Raw genomic sequence first — 15,002 nt, 5'->3', positions numbered from 1 at the left:
CGATTTTACGTAGCACACGGCGTGCAGAAATATGTCAAATGTTTTAGTACGACTTTGGTAAGCTATGAATGCGCACTGCTAGATGCATTGTCGGAGCATTACGGCTACCGTAGTCAGGAGCCTCGCGGAGAGTAAGAGAGAGTAAACAAGCAGCGGTGCTGCCGTGGGCACCGCACCCGTGCCAAAGCGCTCACGGGTGGAGGATAGTCCTCCCCCCGCTGCTATCAGGGCAGCAGATGTTCACGGCTGTGCGTCCAAACTGCAAATGAATCGCGCATGAGCGAAGCCGCTGCTCCCGCACTGACTGTAACGCAGTCAGTTCTTCTTTTACTCGTACGCTGTTTTGTGGATCACAAGGTTTAAAACTACTTATAAACACACACACAAAGCAACTCCACCAGAGTGCCTATTTTGGGTCACTTTTGCCGGTCAAAGTGTGAGGGACCAAGCAGCCAAAGCAAAGAGGACACAGGCGAAAAAGTGTCTTCAAAAAGGTTTTTCTTTATTTTAACCCTCAAAGTCCAAAACTAACAACATTCAAAACCATTCTTAGCATAAAAGAGGTCAACTAAATATAACTCTACGAAAAGTAATTTCCAGAAACTTAAACAAAACAAAGTGAGACACAACTCACAAACTGACCTAATTACAAAGACACATGAGAGTAGCTTTTATAATGATTTGGCCAAACCATTTACACACAATAGGGGGAAAATAAAAACACACACTAATATTAACTAAGCACAGAATAACCTAACTAAACCTAAAACACCCCTGCTCCTGGTAAGCCCATGGTTGGTCCTGCTGAGCAGGCATTTTGTTCCCAGAGTCCTCGGCCACGCCTTTTGCCCAGACAGGAAACAGCCACCGCCCAAACCCAGGTAACTCAAAGAAAGAGAAACACACAATGTTACTATGTGCGCGCCTCATAATACCAGTGTTAGGTTTAACCAAATGATTAATGAAGAAAACTGCAAAGCAAACTAATAAAGTAAAAAATGGACTAATTTACCCCTGTGTGGCTGATGCATCACACCAAGCCCCGGGTAAAGGAGCAGGGTTGGAACAAAAAAACAAACCAAAAAAGCCAAAAGCAATAATCACTAAAAGAAATTAAATTTGTAGTTCTAAATAAATTCTAACTGCATTTAGGAAGTTTTTTACTGTCTCTTCCACGATGTTATTTCTCTCTCCCACAGCGTAGGTTACAATTACATTAGCATTACCAATTATGCAAATTAGGCGATGACGTCATTTGGCGACTTGCAGGACAGCCAATAGCGATTTTCCTTACTGAGGAGTGGGCAACACTGTCCTAAACTCCGTCTGCTTCAGGTCCCAAAGTCAAACGAACACTGCAGCATCACCGAGGGTTAAAAACTGTCTAAATTCTTTCATCTGCAATAAAACGATCAGCGTTGCTGCTTTACCAGGTGTAACAATTAAGTTTAACATCCATGAAAACAGGATTTATTAAATTAAACAGAGTTAGAAGTTAGCAGGAAGCTAGCTCGCTAGTTTCCACCTAAACATGGTCTTCACAAGGTTTACATTTCACCACTTTGTCTTAGTTTAAGAGTTCTGCTCCAGACCCTCGTCGTGTGTTTACTATCACCTTTACTATCAGGCCTGTGGGGAATTTTCGCAGGTATGCCGTGGGACCTCTGCTGACGTCAAGCATAGACAGACACGCACATGCATTTACCCGTGGTGCAGGGTTTTCCCCCCTCATGCTGCTTGTGGTAAATCTGACTCAAGAGACCCAAACCACTGTAACTTGCTGTACAGTACAAGTGTGTATCCATGCAGTTTTCACTGACATCACCTTCCCAGGGGTCCATCACACACTTGCATCCTCAGCATTGCGACTTGTGTTGTCACTGCTTCTCCTCTCGGTCCTATCTAAAGTGCTGAAAAAAATACATCCCCAGACACGTAGCCTCATACTTTCTAGGTAATTGTTGTCGCGACCAAAAACTAATTTTGCAAGTTTATTAAGGCAGGCTTTAATAAAAAATTCAGGCTCCCGCACTGTCGCACTGCTGCTGACAGTCTTGTAGTTTGCCTTATCGCACATGGCAGGGCCAGAAAGGTGATTTATTACCTTTCGTTTTTACTTAAAAATTAAAGCCCCCCCCCCTCCCTTTATTTTGACAGGTTGCTGCTCTGAGAAGCATTTACCCTTGCCTTGACAACCACCACAGTACAGGCATGCACACAGATCTCTGGATGGCTATACGTCTATATTATAGATTTGCTTTTTATTACACCTACCAGATACTATTATTGGGGAAGCGGCAGCATAGAGATTTAAGGAATGGGGTTGGGACTGGAAGATCGGTGGCTTGTCCCAACTAGTAAATGGAAAAAGTGAAAAAGAAACCTTTTTCTTTCCTTCATCCTATTACAAGAGAAACTGAGGAAAGTGAAGCACACATAAGTATGACAGTGTTTCCTCACTGGTCCATCAGAGCTGCTACAGTAAAGCTGTATTTGGCTGCTGAGATGCACTGAAATAGAGGAAGCTCATATCAGGAGTTTCAAGTAAAGTGAAAGCCACTTGCAGCAGCTGACCAAAGTTTAAAGGTGTTTCATGCATTAAATGCATTTTTTCTTCTAACTCTATTTCCCCCTTCTGCGTTCACTGACCTCTGTCCAGCCTCTTTCTCCAAATGCACGCAGTCTCTGCTCAAATCCAGAGGTGAAAGGGTTAAAAGCTTTCACTGCAATGAAGAGGGCCCGGCTTATCCCCGAGTCTATTTTTAGAAGCACACACACAGAAGAGATGTGCACGTGCAAGCACAGCGAACAAACGATCATTATTTTTGGTCTCCCGTGTAGATTCTCCTCGCCGTGATTGAGCGCTTTGTTGCCGTGCGGCTAAAAATGGAGCACGGGGCGAGTGCATGCGTGACACGACCGCTGGCTCTTTTGTGCGGGCGGTCATTGTGCTAGGTGCATGAGCCTCATCGAGGGTAATTTCGAGCCTCATTGTCACGTTTGCCTGGCCGTCCACTTGTGCTGACATGTTGTTTTCTGCCCCTCCGAAACCCAATTACAAAATTGTGGCAGATTGCAAAATGCACTTCAGCAGCGTGTTCCCACAAATGCCGCACCCTCTCTCTCTCTCGCTGAACCCGGTGAACACAGATGAGGCTGCTGCCAGCCAGACGGTTTGTCAGCGCTGTCCTCCCATGCGCCACCAACTTGGCTGAACATGAGAGTCCCATCCCAGGACAAACCCAGGGGGTTTCTTGTGCAGCGTCTGACTCGCCTGGATGCAAAAGGTTCACCGTGTCCTCACCAGCATCCTGCTGCTGCAGCCATGCTTGTCCTCCCTCCAAAATAATAATAACACCTAAAACATGCTATTTATGCAGGATGATGTGTCAGCATATGAGAAAAGCTGCGGTTTTAATTGGTGGCAGGACAAAGACAGCGCAGAGCGAACATGAGCTAATGAAGGGACGCATCTTTTGTCCCCGCGTCTTTTGTCTAGTCCCAGCTGAGAAACGGGATACACTGTGTTCTGCCAGCATGCTGTCAGCGGCAATTACGGTTTACACTGCTGCCTGGGAGCCCAATCCTTGTGCCTTTTGACATGGTGCTCCACAGTGCTTGACACGAAGCACAAATGTCTGGCCAGGGCATCAAAGAAATACTACGGTTACGCAAGAGGATCAACGCATCATCTTTGTCGGAACTCGAAGCACACGAGCGCTTAAAGAGTCGAGATGTGCGTGCATGGTAGGTGCGGAGCAACTGCGAGCTCTGATGCTGTGGGTGTTTGCTGTTGTAAGGCCCAGCGAGCAAAGCTTTACGGTTGCATCACAAATCTCCTAGCAACCATCATGGCTGCCCATTAAGTAGAGAATATTAAAGATGGACGCAAGATCGCTGTCAGTTGAAATAATTTGCACTTTTCAGGTTTTGTGGGTTAATTCGGGCTAAGGTCTGCTTTTGTTGTCACCAAATAAACGAATAACAGCGCACGCTTTGGAAACTCTTTTTGCCTTCAACAGCCAGCACGACGATGACGTGCTCGACGAACGCTGGAATCAAGTTAGAGTTTTAACATATGTTCATAACTTATTGGGAAGCTCTCACTTTTCTGCAAGCTTTCTCGTTTTGTTTTGGGGTTTTTTTTGTCTCCATAAATGTAAAGTTGAACCATGCAGCTCCATACAACCATACAGCTGCTCTCAAATGATATCGAAAAGCTTATCACTGGCATCAGGAGAATCCCAGTTGATAGGGATTTGTACGGAAGAGGATTAGGGCCACTGAACAAAAGCCTGTGCTTGAGATTTTTTTGTGTGTTTTGTTTCTCACAACTCTGAGAGAAAAGTCAAAATTCTTACCTCAGAATTCTTTGGGGGGTTTTTTCCCCAGAAAGAAAGAATTCTGAGAATAATGTCGGAGAAAAGGTTATTCTCAGAAAAAGTCGGAATTCAGAAAAAAAAGTCTGACTTAGGACTTTTTTCTGAAAATGTCAGAATTCTGAATTTCTGAGAAAAACCTAAGAATTCAAAAACAGAAAAATACGAAGTTTTACTTCTATTTAAAATGTCTTTTTATTTTGGGGGAATATACACCCCATTTTTTAAGATGCTCTAATTGTCTTCCATATTTTCATAAAGCAGTGTTGACTGGATTTTTCGCTGAAGTTGATTTTTAAGTCGATTGCAGCTCTGTTTGTGTCGCTTTGCCTCACTGCACAGTAGATTTAGTATGTATGTTGGGGTGAATCGAGCCATGCTGTTGTAAAACATGTTGCTGAAGTGATGAGGCCTTTCTGTTTTAAAATGCCCCAAAACTTGTATTTATATGATTCAGCATTAATGGTGCCTTCACAGATGTGAAAGGTGCACGTGCATTACTGAACCCCTGAATGCTTTTACTGCTTGGTAAACGCTGAAAAGGCTGCAGATTCAAACATCGTAAAAGTACAGCAAGCAGCAATCCGGCAGCTGTCTTGGTTCCAACCAGGTTGTGTTATGAATGCACATTTGGCGCTCTCATATTTGAGATCATAGTCGAAGGAAGTGGCAAATATCATTATTATGCGCCACAGTCGAAACGGAGTGTGAAAGGGCCAATTTATGGGACCGTTCTTGTACAGTTGTGTGCAGTGGCAACAGGCCCGTTGCCACAACCCTCTGTTGAATGTTGTGGCATTGTTTGCTTTTGGTGCACAGTGAATTCAGGCCTGCACGTACTGAACATGACTTCAAGTATTCAAGATTTTGACTGCTGTGGAAGTCAAATTGGCCTGGGCTATTTGCTATGATGCAAGCAAACCAGTTGTTCTTCACCGTGTGGCGTTGGTGGTTTTCTCTAAATCAGCTGCGTTATCTTAAATGTGCGGCTTTTTTGAACATATCTCACACGTAAGTAAGTCACACGTAAGCCCTTATGGTCTGTGGCAGTTACACAGCAAAACAGCGTTTTGGACACGCGTCTGCAGCGTAATGACCAATTTCCAACTCATTTCTGATTTTTCTGTCACATGTAAGATGTGACCACCTTGTTTTTCCGAGTCTTCCAGCTTGAAACGAAAGGTCAGATGGTTGTTTTCTGACCGTCCGCAGGACGCAAACTTGGCCGGGGCTCACGCAGGGGTCACTCATTCTCTTTTTATCGGGGTCCCTGACGTCAGCCGGTGCCCTTGGGAAGCGAATCTGCGACCCAGAGGAAAAAGCCTCTTCAAGGAGAGGCGTGTTTGATTAATCGTATTGTTCCTGTCGGGTTCACCTTGCTCGCTGGAGTCACCCTGGACAGAGCAGCCAGAACGGAAGTGCGCTGAATGTAATGAGGGCCGGAGCATCCTTCCTCTCTTTCTCAGTCACTGTCTCGCTTTGTAAATGCCACAGCGGCGCAGACAAACGTCTCATTCTCTTTTCTCCGGCATAACAAAGGCCTCTGTCAACATACAGTATGCTCTCGTTGCCAGGACCGGTCAAGTTTGCCTCTTGTCTCTCCTTGGAGATGCGGCGGACGGAGCCCCTTCACCATTTTGCTAAGCTCGTTAGTCCTGCACCCCCCCCCCCCTCCCCACCCATTTATATTCCCTATGACAACATATTTTTGATGCAGCTACGCTAACTTGAGTCGACTAACTCTCTGCCTGAGGGTAGAAGAAGCTATTTATGGCTCCCTGTCTCCCGATTCTTACCCAGTGGAACTGAAGGATGGAGAGGAATGGAGAAAGGGAGATATGAAGGAGCTACATTGAGGTGTTGGGGGGGGGGCTCTGCTGTGTAACTAGGCTACATTTAAGATTGATGGATCCTGTCGCCAAGGTATAGGGCACTACTTTGGCGGGTTATCGCTTCATTACGTTGCTCTCCGACTGCTGTGTGTCCCACTCTCCCTCTTCAGTGCTCCAGCACACACCTATGCTCCCTCCTCCCCACGTGAGTGTCGGGTATCAACCCTGCGGTTTGGGGCTGAAAGCTTATACGCTTTGTCTAACTAACCACAGACAACGACACGCGCACCCCTCCACCAATTCCCCACACTTAAAAGTCGGAGATGTAAAGCTCCCACCAGCAATTTGTGCAAAAGCAGGGCGTAGAATTACTCCAAGCCACAGGTGTCATGCACAGGCAGATGCACCTCATTTCCATTGCAAAATGCAGCAGCGTGTGTTTCATTTGAATAGGAACGTCAGGGGATATCGGCTCTCACCGATGCGGACGGGTTTGTTTTTGGAGAGGCTTTGACCACCTTGTAATATTTCCTCGCTCTTTACATAAAGTCTGCAGGAGTTTGAATTTGAATGTCACCTGTGTGTGTAGATCTGTTTCAACAGGGCCAAATGTGACACTCAAGCCCACGCCCAAGCCCTCACTTGTTGGGGGGACAGGGTGGTTGAAGGTGGAGGGTTCGGGGGTACTGGTGCATCAATTCGCGCAAGGTGGCGCGAGACGAATGCACGTACATAATCAGCGCAAAACGCATCCCTGCAGCTTCAAGGCTAATTAAGAGCGTGCGTCTGTGTGTATGTGCCCATCTGGTCCAGAGAGAATTCCAGAAATAGATCACGCACAGCGAGACGCTCGCCCGTTTCCCTCTCCTTTTTTTTTCTTTTTGATGCCTCCGGAGGGATTTTACATGGATTTTCATCTCGCGTCCAAAAGGAATAATTGCATATTTGTGCCCCTCAGATGTTTTTGAGCCTTGTGCTCAGGATTTTTAGATGTAAATGTATTTATATACAGATGGCTCAGGTGCTCGTGTTTACTATGAATACACACACATATAGAGGGTGGATGAAGCAGCAGTAGTCGCAGGTTTGTGTGCGGTTGCAATGCATGCACTATTTCAATGTCAGTGTTTGTTTTTTTCTCGTTTCGCCGTTTCGTTGCTTTTTCCTCCATCTTTCCATCGCCTCATCATCCCTGCTTCCCTCTACCTCTCTCCCCTCTTACCCCCTCCATCCCCTGATGCATCCTCCTCCACCACTACCCTTCTCCGTGGCTCTGCTTTTTATAGCCATGTCTTCCCAGGGCTCGGCAGCTACAAAAGCCTTTTCATGTTGCCACTATAATTACAGCCTACACACACACAGACACACACATGCGCACACATGCACATTAGAGGAGTGTCTTTGTGTCTGTATGCATGTGCGTTGTGTGTGTGTGCCTGTGTGTGCTCCTGCATGTGCCGTTACACACAAAAGGGTGAGCTATTTTTACCTCTCTCCCTCCCTCCCTCCCTCTCCTCCTCTCCATCGCTCCCCCCACCTCCCCGCCACCACCATCCCCCTCATCCCTCTCTGCCGCCGCTGCTTGCTGCCAGCCACATTTGCTATGCTGAGCACAGGCAGCATCAGTCGAGCCCCAACTCCTCTCCTCTCCTCTCGCACGCCGAACTCGCGCGCCCCTCGGCGTCCCCTCAGAGCTTTTCCGAGCACCCCTGCAGTCGCGAAGACCCTCCGCGCATTCACCACTCGCTTTCTCTCTCCGGCCAATGGAACGCGCTCAGGTGTCGGTACCGTTGCCGCTGCACGCGCCGGCCGCAGCGCAGATGACCTGAAGCCCGCTTGTTTGCACTGTGGCTCTGTTTCTTTTTTTTTTCTTTTAAAAAACTGCCCGATTAGGTTTGTCGCTGGAAGCTTGTCTCAATGTTGCGGACCATATTTGAAGCGGAGTGTTCTCTCTCTCCCACAGAGGGAATCCTGGGAAAGGAGCAGCCGCTCGAGGTCCTGAAGACATCGGCGCTCAACCACATCCCAACAGGTTGGACACTCTGGATGTTTGTTTGGGTGCACGTGTATGTGTGTGTGAGCTTCTATAAACCAGAGTGTGTGTGAACAGACGTGATTTCACTATTAACCACATCCTGTGTGACTTTGCATGCGTGTTTGTTTCTCCTGGGATGTCATAAATTGTCGTGCCGTTTGTGAAGTGCCATCACGTCAGAGATGTCTCTGCACTTTGTCCGACTGAAGGTTGACGGCGTTTGACGGGACGACGCCGTACTTCTGTGTTTTATTTACGCTGGTGTCTCAGCATGCCGTTTGTTTTTCCTTTTTCTTGGTTTTTTTTGCTGAATGACAATCCAGCAGTGTGTTTGCGAGCTCACGTGAAACTACACCAAAACAAACTATTCCACACAGTTTCATCTCCCCCAAACAAATCACACCACTTCCTGTGAACCCCGCCACCCCGAGTATGCTCAAATCGTCAAGTGTTTATTAGCAGCATACAAGCGTGGAGAGTTCATAGCAGCGAGAGGACAGAGGAGAGATGGAGCAGCGCAGAGGGAGGCCAGAGTACAGAAGTGAAAGGGGCACAGATGGAGAGATGAGGTAATCTGAAGGAGAAATGAGTCTGAGGTAATATATGCATAATGCATTATCTAATTCAGTAATGAGGGCGCTTCTAATGCTTCTAACACAGAACAATTTGGATTGTCGTGGTTGAAAAATAGTTACAAAAGAAAACAAAAATGGCAAAAGGCTGATTCATAAATTTCCTCCCGTGCTGCTCTTTCCACGGCTCTCCCAGAGCAGCGATGAAGAAGTGCTGTAAGCTCGAACAGCCTGTTGCTTCAGGGGAGCAAACAGCAAAGTTTCATCTTTGGTTCGACCCTAAGCGTCTTGGTCTTTCACGGGCTTCACGCGCTCTCTCTGTTGGGGTTGTTTTCTGCGCGCCTTCCGGCTGCGCTGATAAAATATTGAAATCTGCCGGAGTGACTTCATCAGATATTCTCCAAATCTGTTGTCTTGGATACAGAGCGGCTCGGGGCCCTCCGCTTTGGTGTGACCCCGGACCGTTCGGTTCTTTCTCCTGAGAAGCGAGAGCTGCGGGAAATCTTAACATCTACATCGCTGCATCATTAAAGCCGCTTTTGTCATGTGATCCTAATGTAACCAGATGCTGGTGGTTGCATCTTAGCACACAGTGCAAAGCTCTGGTCGGTGCACCTGCACGCAGCTGTGCAGGTCCATTTTTTCACCAGCGTTGTGTTTGTTTTGTTTTTTTTAACCGAATAAATTGCGTTTCCTGCAAATCTGCAGAAGCTCAAAGCAGAGATGTCGTAATTTAGCCGCAGACTCTGGTGCCAGCTTCTTGTTTGTTAGGATGCTGACATATCTTATGTAATGCTAAACCGACTGCTTGGAGGTTTTGAAGTGCTAGTTAGACATATCAGGCACGTTTGAAAAGTGGAATTGAGAAAAAAAGTGGCACTGCTTTCAGACATTCTCTAGTCCAAGGAATAAATTGAAGAATAAAATAGTCGGCAGATCATTCCATCAAAAAATGACATCGCTGCACGGCGTTAGCTTGGGCAGGCCTCAAAGTCGAGCTCATCCATAGTCACGTCAGACCAGCTGGTGGTGTGCTGTGCTCTGTTTGGTCAATTTCATGTGAGGTTGACTTTTTAAGTATCTTCACGCTGCCCGTAGCTGCTGGGATCTACAAGCTGCTTTGCTCGCCCCTTGTGTTGGACCCCAGCTCCTCCTTTCACGACCTTTTTTTTTTTTTGCTACTGATTTGTGTTTAATGGTTCTGCTGCTCTCAACCTCTGGGTTTCCATGTCTGCAGATTGAAGAGGAGTTGCTAAAAATAATATTCAAATTTTTTTATAAATAAAGAAATAAAGTAATGCAAATGGCCGACTTCCTGTTTTACTGCTTTGCTGTCACTTTAAATTGAATGTAGCATTAGAAGTATGAGAACAAATGTTCTCTTGATCTGAAATATGAACAAATCAGCTGATGATATAAAGAATCATCAGTTGATGCCCTAAACAAGGACAACTGACAAATTTGACAACCCCTCCCCCTCCTCCCCCTGCAGAAGTAGATGTAGTTCAAAGAGTGCTCACCTCTCTCTGATAGTGCACACCTACTCTACTGAACGCATCTTTGCGTTGAAGCCCTCACCATCCTCTATTTGTGCGTCATCCCAGATAGCGAGGTCTGACACGCTTAATTTAAAGCCTGGTCGCAAAGGACTTCTGCACGTACCGCACCTCGGCTTCACACGTCGCCCCGCTCTAGATCTCACATGTTGTGTCTCTGCCGTCTCCTTCCTGTTAGCCCGCGGTGCCGCAGACCGCTCTGTGATGTCATTGAGACGGCGACAAGTCGGGGCTTGCATTCAGAAGAGCAGGACTTGCTGCACCTCGACACGTTCCCCAACGCCACGCCTTACCTGTTCCCTTTCCCTACTTTGCCCGAGGTCTGTTTGTGTTTTTTCACTTTTTTCTTTTTTTGGAGGTCGCCGGGCCGTTTCAGAGCCAGTCTTGCTCTGATAGCTCTCACTGAGAGAAAAACTAAAAGAGATGTTCACGCAGCCCGCTCTCAGAGGCCGATAAAGCGACCGCAGCTATTTTCCATCATCAACAGATGTGCTACTTGTTGCCTCTCGTCGCACCCTGCTGCTAAACTCACTGTGAAACCTGTTCTTTGTCTCTTTGCACGGCGCCAGAAAATAAAAAAGAGAGCGACCTCAGTCACATTTTGCTTCTCTAAACAGCTCCGCTCGGCTCTCAGTATGACATCTATTAAGCCTAATGAGTGTGGAGCTCAGCGAGTCAGACCGTGGGATATACGCTGTGCTATCCGAGTCTCAAATCAGAGACGCCAGCCCTCTGCATTGTCTGGTATAAATAGATCTGCAATTGGAGCCAGAAGAGTTGTGGAGTGCGCCTGAGGGGTTGTAAACAGATTGTGATTTGTTGCGGAGAGATGGAGGGAAGAAAGGTGGAGAGGAGGGAGGGAGGGAGCTGCTGAGCGGGTAAGGACGCAAAATAGGGCTGCAGGATAGGGGACACAGGGATGGAGGGTAGAGGAACAGCTGACAGGGAAGGTGGCAAAGGGGGACAAAGTTGTTAGATGATAGAGGGAAAAATGTTTAGGTTATGTGCTGTCAGAGAGGTTGTCGTTGATGCTCAGAGATCTTCTGTGTAAACTTCAAGGAAGAAAAAGGGAACAGAGATTTGAGGCTTCAGCCGTCTTTGTCTTTCCTCTCTGAAGCCTGAGCTGATCCAAGAGGAAACAAACTGGAACTGAGCTGGAGTCCTTGCTCCTGTCAAGTCTGATTCAGGTACAGCTGCGCAAGAAGCCTGGAAGTCCCTGCGGTCGCGCAGAGACGGCACGTTTGTTAGTGTTTTGGTTTTGGTGGAAGTGCCCTCATATTATCTTCTATCTGGCCAACATCAGTAAACTGAGGTACGTGTTTGACGTCAGTGCTTGTACACGGAGACGTGCCGATACCAGAGTTTATCTTTTTCTTTTTTTAAGAAGCAGGTCGGTCTCAAAGGATTTTCACTGACTGTGAATGTTTTTGCTTTGTTTTTGTTTTTTTGAAGTATGCCCCTCCTGTGCTCGCGCTTAGTTAAGATCACGTCACGTGTGTTTGACGTGTAAAGGCGAGGCTGCCTTGATGTTCATTCAAGCGAAATAAGATTGTGAATAAACATCTACTGTATGCAGTTTATTGACCTTGACCAATGTAAGTCATTCACATAATAAAGCATCCACAGTAAAGACAGCGTGAGCGAGCAGACTCAGCAGAAGAGAAATCAGTGGTGATGTGAAGATTCTCCATATGCACAGTTTGTCATACATTCATGTTTTTCCATGAAAAGGAGCTTAAAAAAGAACTTAATGTGTTTCCACTTCACACTTTACCTGAAAAACCTTTAAACAGTTACCTCGAGAGCTGTATTGATTTATTGAATTGGTTTGGATATTCACACAAACACAAACATAAGCATTTGTCATTTTTACCTCCAAAAAGTGGTCGCTTGCTCACTAGGCCTGTGTGAGACCTGTAGCACGGATCATCTGGCAAGTTGCTGGGAAAGTTTGTATTTCCTGATCAGTTACAAAAAGTTGCTGATTAATGCTGTAAAATGACTACTAGAGCCCCAGTGCCGCAGGCTTAGAAACTAGTAGTAACCACCGATTTCTATGGAAAACTGTATGTTCAGTGACTGGTTGGCAACTGGTTGCTGGAGGTTGCTGGCAGTCACTAGAGTGAGGTCAGTCACTGTGCTTTGCATGCAAGGCACACACTTGTCTGGAAACTACCGGTGACGAGGGTAATCTGTTAGCGCCTAAAACAAAAAAGAACAGTTTCACTGTAGCAACCTGTCATAGATTACTCCGTTTTCCCTCATGAGGTCTTCGGCTGGTGTCAGCATTTGATTTCACAGCAACTTCCAGAAATCTCCAGCAACCAACTCTGGGCCTGTGTGATTGGGGCCCAACGTGTCAGTAGTTTCCCTCCCAGTTAGCCTGTTTACATTTACGCACTGAGCTGCTGCACTTAACTTTTACCAAGTTTGTGCGTCCCGTAGACGCTTTTGTTATAACGCAATGAAACCTCTGCAGCCAGAGCAGCAGGATGACATGTGTGCAAATATTATTGTATCATTTAAACGTTTAACCTACCTCTAAATATACTTTAAATACTTTTTACAAGCATATATTTTATAGTTTACGGTCATTAAATGTCATAAGATGGACTTTTTCTTGTTGACTTTGTCAACCTGTTTGGTCACAAAATGCCTAATAAAAAGTAGCTGTTACTGTTCAGAGCTCAGCTAAACGTTCAGGCTGTAAATGTAAAACTCGCCTGTAGGACAGGAAGCTGTAAATACCAAATTCACATCTCTTCTATTGACAGTTATTTTTAGTTTAGTAGAGCAGTTTGCATGAAGGACAAACACTGTGCTCGCTGAGAGCCAGGTAGTCATCAGAGCGATGTTGCAGTAGAGAGCTCACGTGCACCTCCAGCTGTTCTTCTGAACAGAATTTCAAAATAAAATGAAGATGCTGGGATTTTTTAAAAAAAAAAGCCACTTTAGATTCATCTGAGTTGGTCGAGATATAATTGATTGAAGTGTTTAACATTAATCCCAAATTTAACTACGATCCTGCAGCATTAATACGTCTGGGATCCTCACTCTGTTCACCTGAAACCATTTTGCGGTTTTATTTGTTTGGGAAATGTAGGCAAATTCCAGGCTGGGAATACGAGCTCACAGCATTAAAACCGCAAGGGGGGGGGGGGATAGTTATTACAAGTAAAAGGGGGAGGGAGGGGGCGGATGAGGAAAAAAAGGCATGCGAGCCGGTTCAGATGGGACGGCCCGCCGAGTGAGCGCGAGAGGGGGGAAGAGACATCGGTGTCTACAAGCGAGCATGGAGGGTTTTCCTTGGCCTTAGAAGTAAAGAGAGCAGAGAGGGTATGGGAGGAGAGAGAGTGTGTGTGTGTGTGTGTGTGTGTGTGTGTGTGACGCTGGTTCCTGGAAAAGCAGAGGGCTGCAGAATAAACAGGCTGCATGCCTGAGACTGCCCTGTGATGTCACCACTGGGCAAACGAGGGACGAGGGGAGGAGAGAGAAAGGAGCAGAGAGAGAGAGAGAGAGACGCCCATCAGGTTAAAACAGGAGGCGGGGGGGCGAATGCCGAGCCAAAAGTGACAGAGGCTGAGCTGGAAAAGACAAGTCAGATGTGCAGGACGTACCGTCCTTCCTTGTAACGGCCCTAAAGGAAGAAGAAGGAAGAGGGGAGGAGGAAAAACAAGGAGGAGAGGACGAAGAGGAGGAGGAGGAGAGCACTGATGGGTGCGTTTAACGGCCGCTCTGATTCACACCTTTCTCTCGTCTTTTCTGCATCATCTTCTCCTTTTGTGCGGCTCGCAATTAGCGCCGGTGCCTGAGATGTGAGGTGTGTTTGTGCGTGACCATCAGCGAGAGAGTGTGTGTGAGGCTTGTGTGTGTTTTCTTGTGGCAGAAGAACACAATGTTCGGGGAGAGAGTGTGTTTATGAGTTATGGATTTGCATTAGGAGCCGCGGCACTTTGATAAGTGTCGTTTTCAGCCGTAAACACATCTCCGGTGTGCTTTCCCCACTCCTCTCTTAGCACTTGCTATAGCTAATATTAGATGAGGAAAAAAATGAATGAAAAACGAAGAAATAGGCCTTATTCCAACCAGGACGTCAGATTGCAGGCCTGAAAGCGCAGCACGGAGTGCTTTTTAACCTTCAGCTAGCAGAGGACTGTGAAGTAGCTCGTTCAGACGCAGGAAAAATGATGACTGAAGAGCAAGAAAAGCAACTTTTCAAAGCAGAAGAGGCCAACGCTCTCAGTCTGTGGCAGCCTGCTGAAAGAATTATGCTGATAAGCTTTTGATAACTTTAGTTCTGTACAGGTTAAACTCGCGCCTCAGTTCTTCAAAGGGTGTGATAAGATCGTGAATCTTTTCAGGACCTTTGGAGGTCCAGAGTTTAAATACAGCATGTGCATTTAACTGCTTGGTCCTATACTGTTGGACTGTTGTGTGGAGCAGTTTCTCTTTTAAATAGTTGTGAGTGATTTTTACAGCTCCTGCAATGTGTCACAAAGAAGTTTGATGTTATTCATTACATGAACAGGTAGAGACATTCATCTATCCGTCAGCTGCTTTAAGGCCTTTAGACGCGTAACATTTGATCATTTTGCGTGTAAAACAGTTTTTTTGGACTCACTAATGCA

The 15,002-nt window shown here is 46.3% G+C and overlaps 1 protein-coding gene across 5 annotated transcripts in view; it reads left to right on the top strand.

Annotated features, from left to right (window-relative positions):
• LOC146548298 (histone deacetylase 4-like) overlaps nt 1–15,002 on the top strand; it is an 85,775-nt gene that overhangs the window by 16,650 nt on the left and 54,123 nt on the right. For 2 of the 5 annotated variants that reach the window (XM_085266121.1, XM_085266122.1), the window contains exon 3: nt 8,175–8,243. The exons of 1 other annotated variant lie outside the window; for it this stretch is intronic. In XM_085266121.1, coding sequence (XP_085122247.1) covers nt 8,175–8,243 — 69 coding nt within the window. Of the gene's footprint in view, nt 1–7,780; nt 8,244–13,713; nt 14,092–15,002 lie in introns of those variants that run through there. 2 more of the 5 variants (XM_085266120.1, XM_085266124.1) reach the window with 2 other exon arrangements.

The sequence above is a fragment of the Mchenga conophoros genome, linkage group LG23 (genome assembly GCF_057382185.1).
Source record: "Mchenga conophoros isolate Kocher_MC1m ecotype Shallow Benthic linkage group LG23, M_conophoros_male_GT1.1, whole genome shotgun sequence".
NCBI lineage: Eukaryota > Metazoa > Chordata > Actinopteri > Cichliformes > Cichlidae > Mchenga > Mchenga conophoros.
This window is presented reverse-complemented; position numbering and strand designations above follow the sequence as displayed.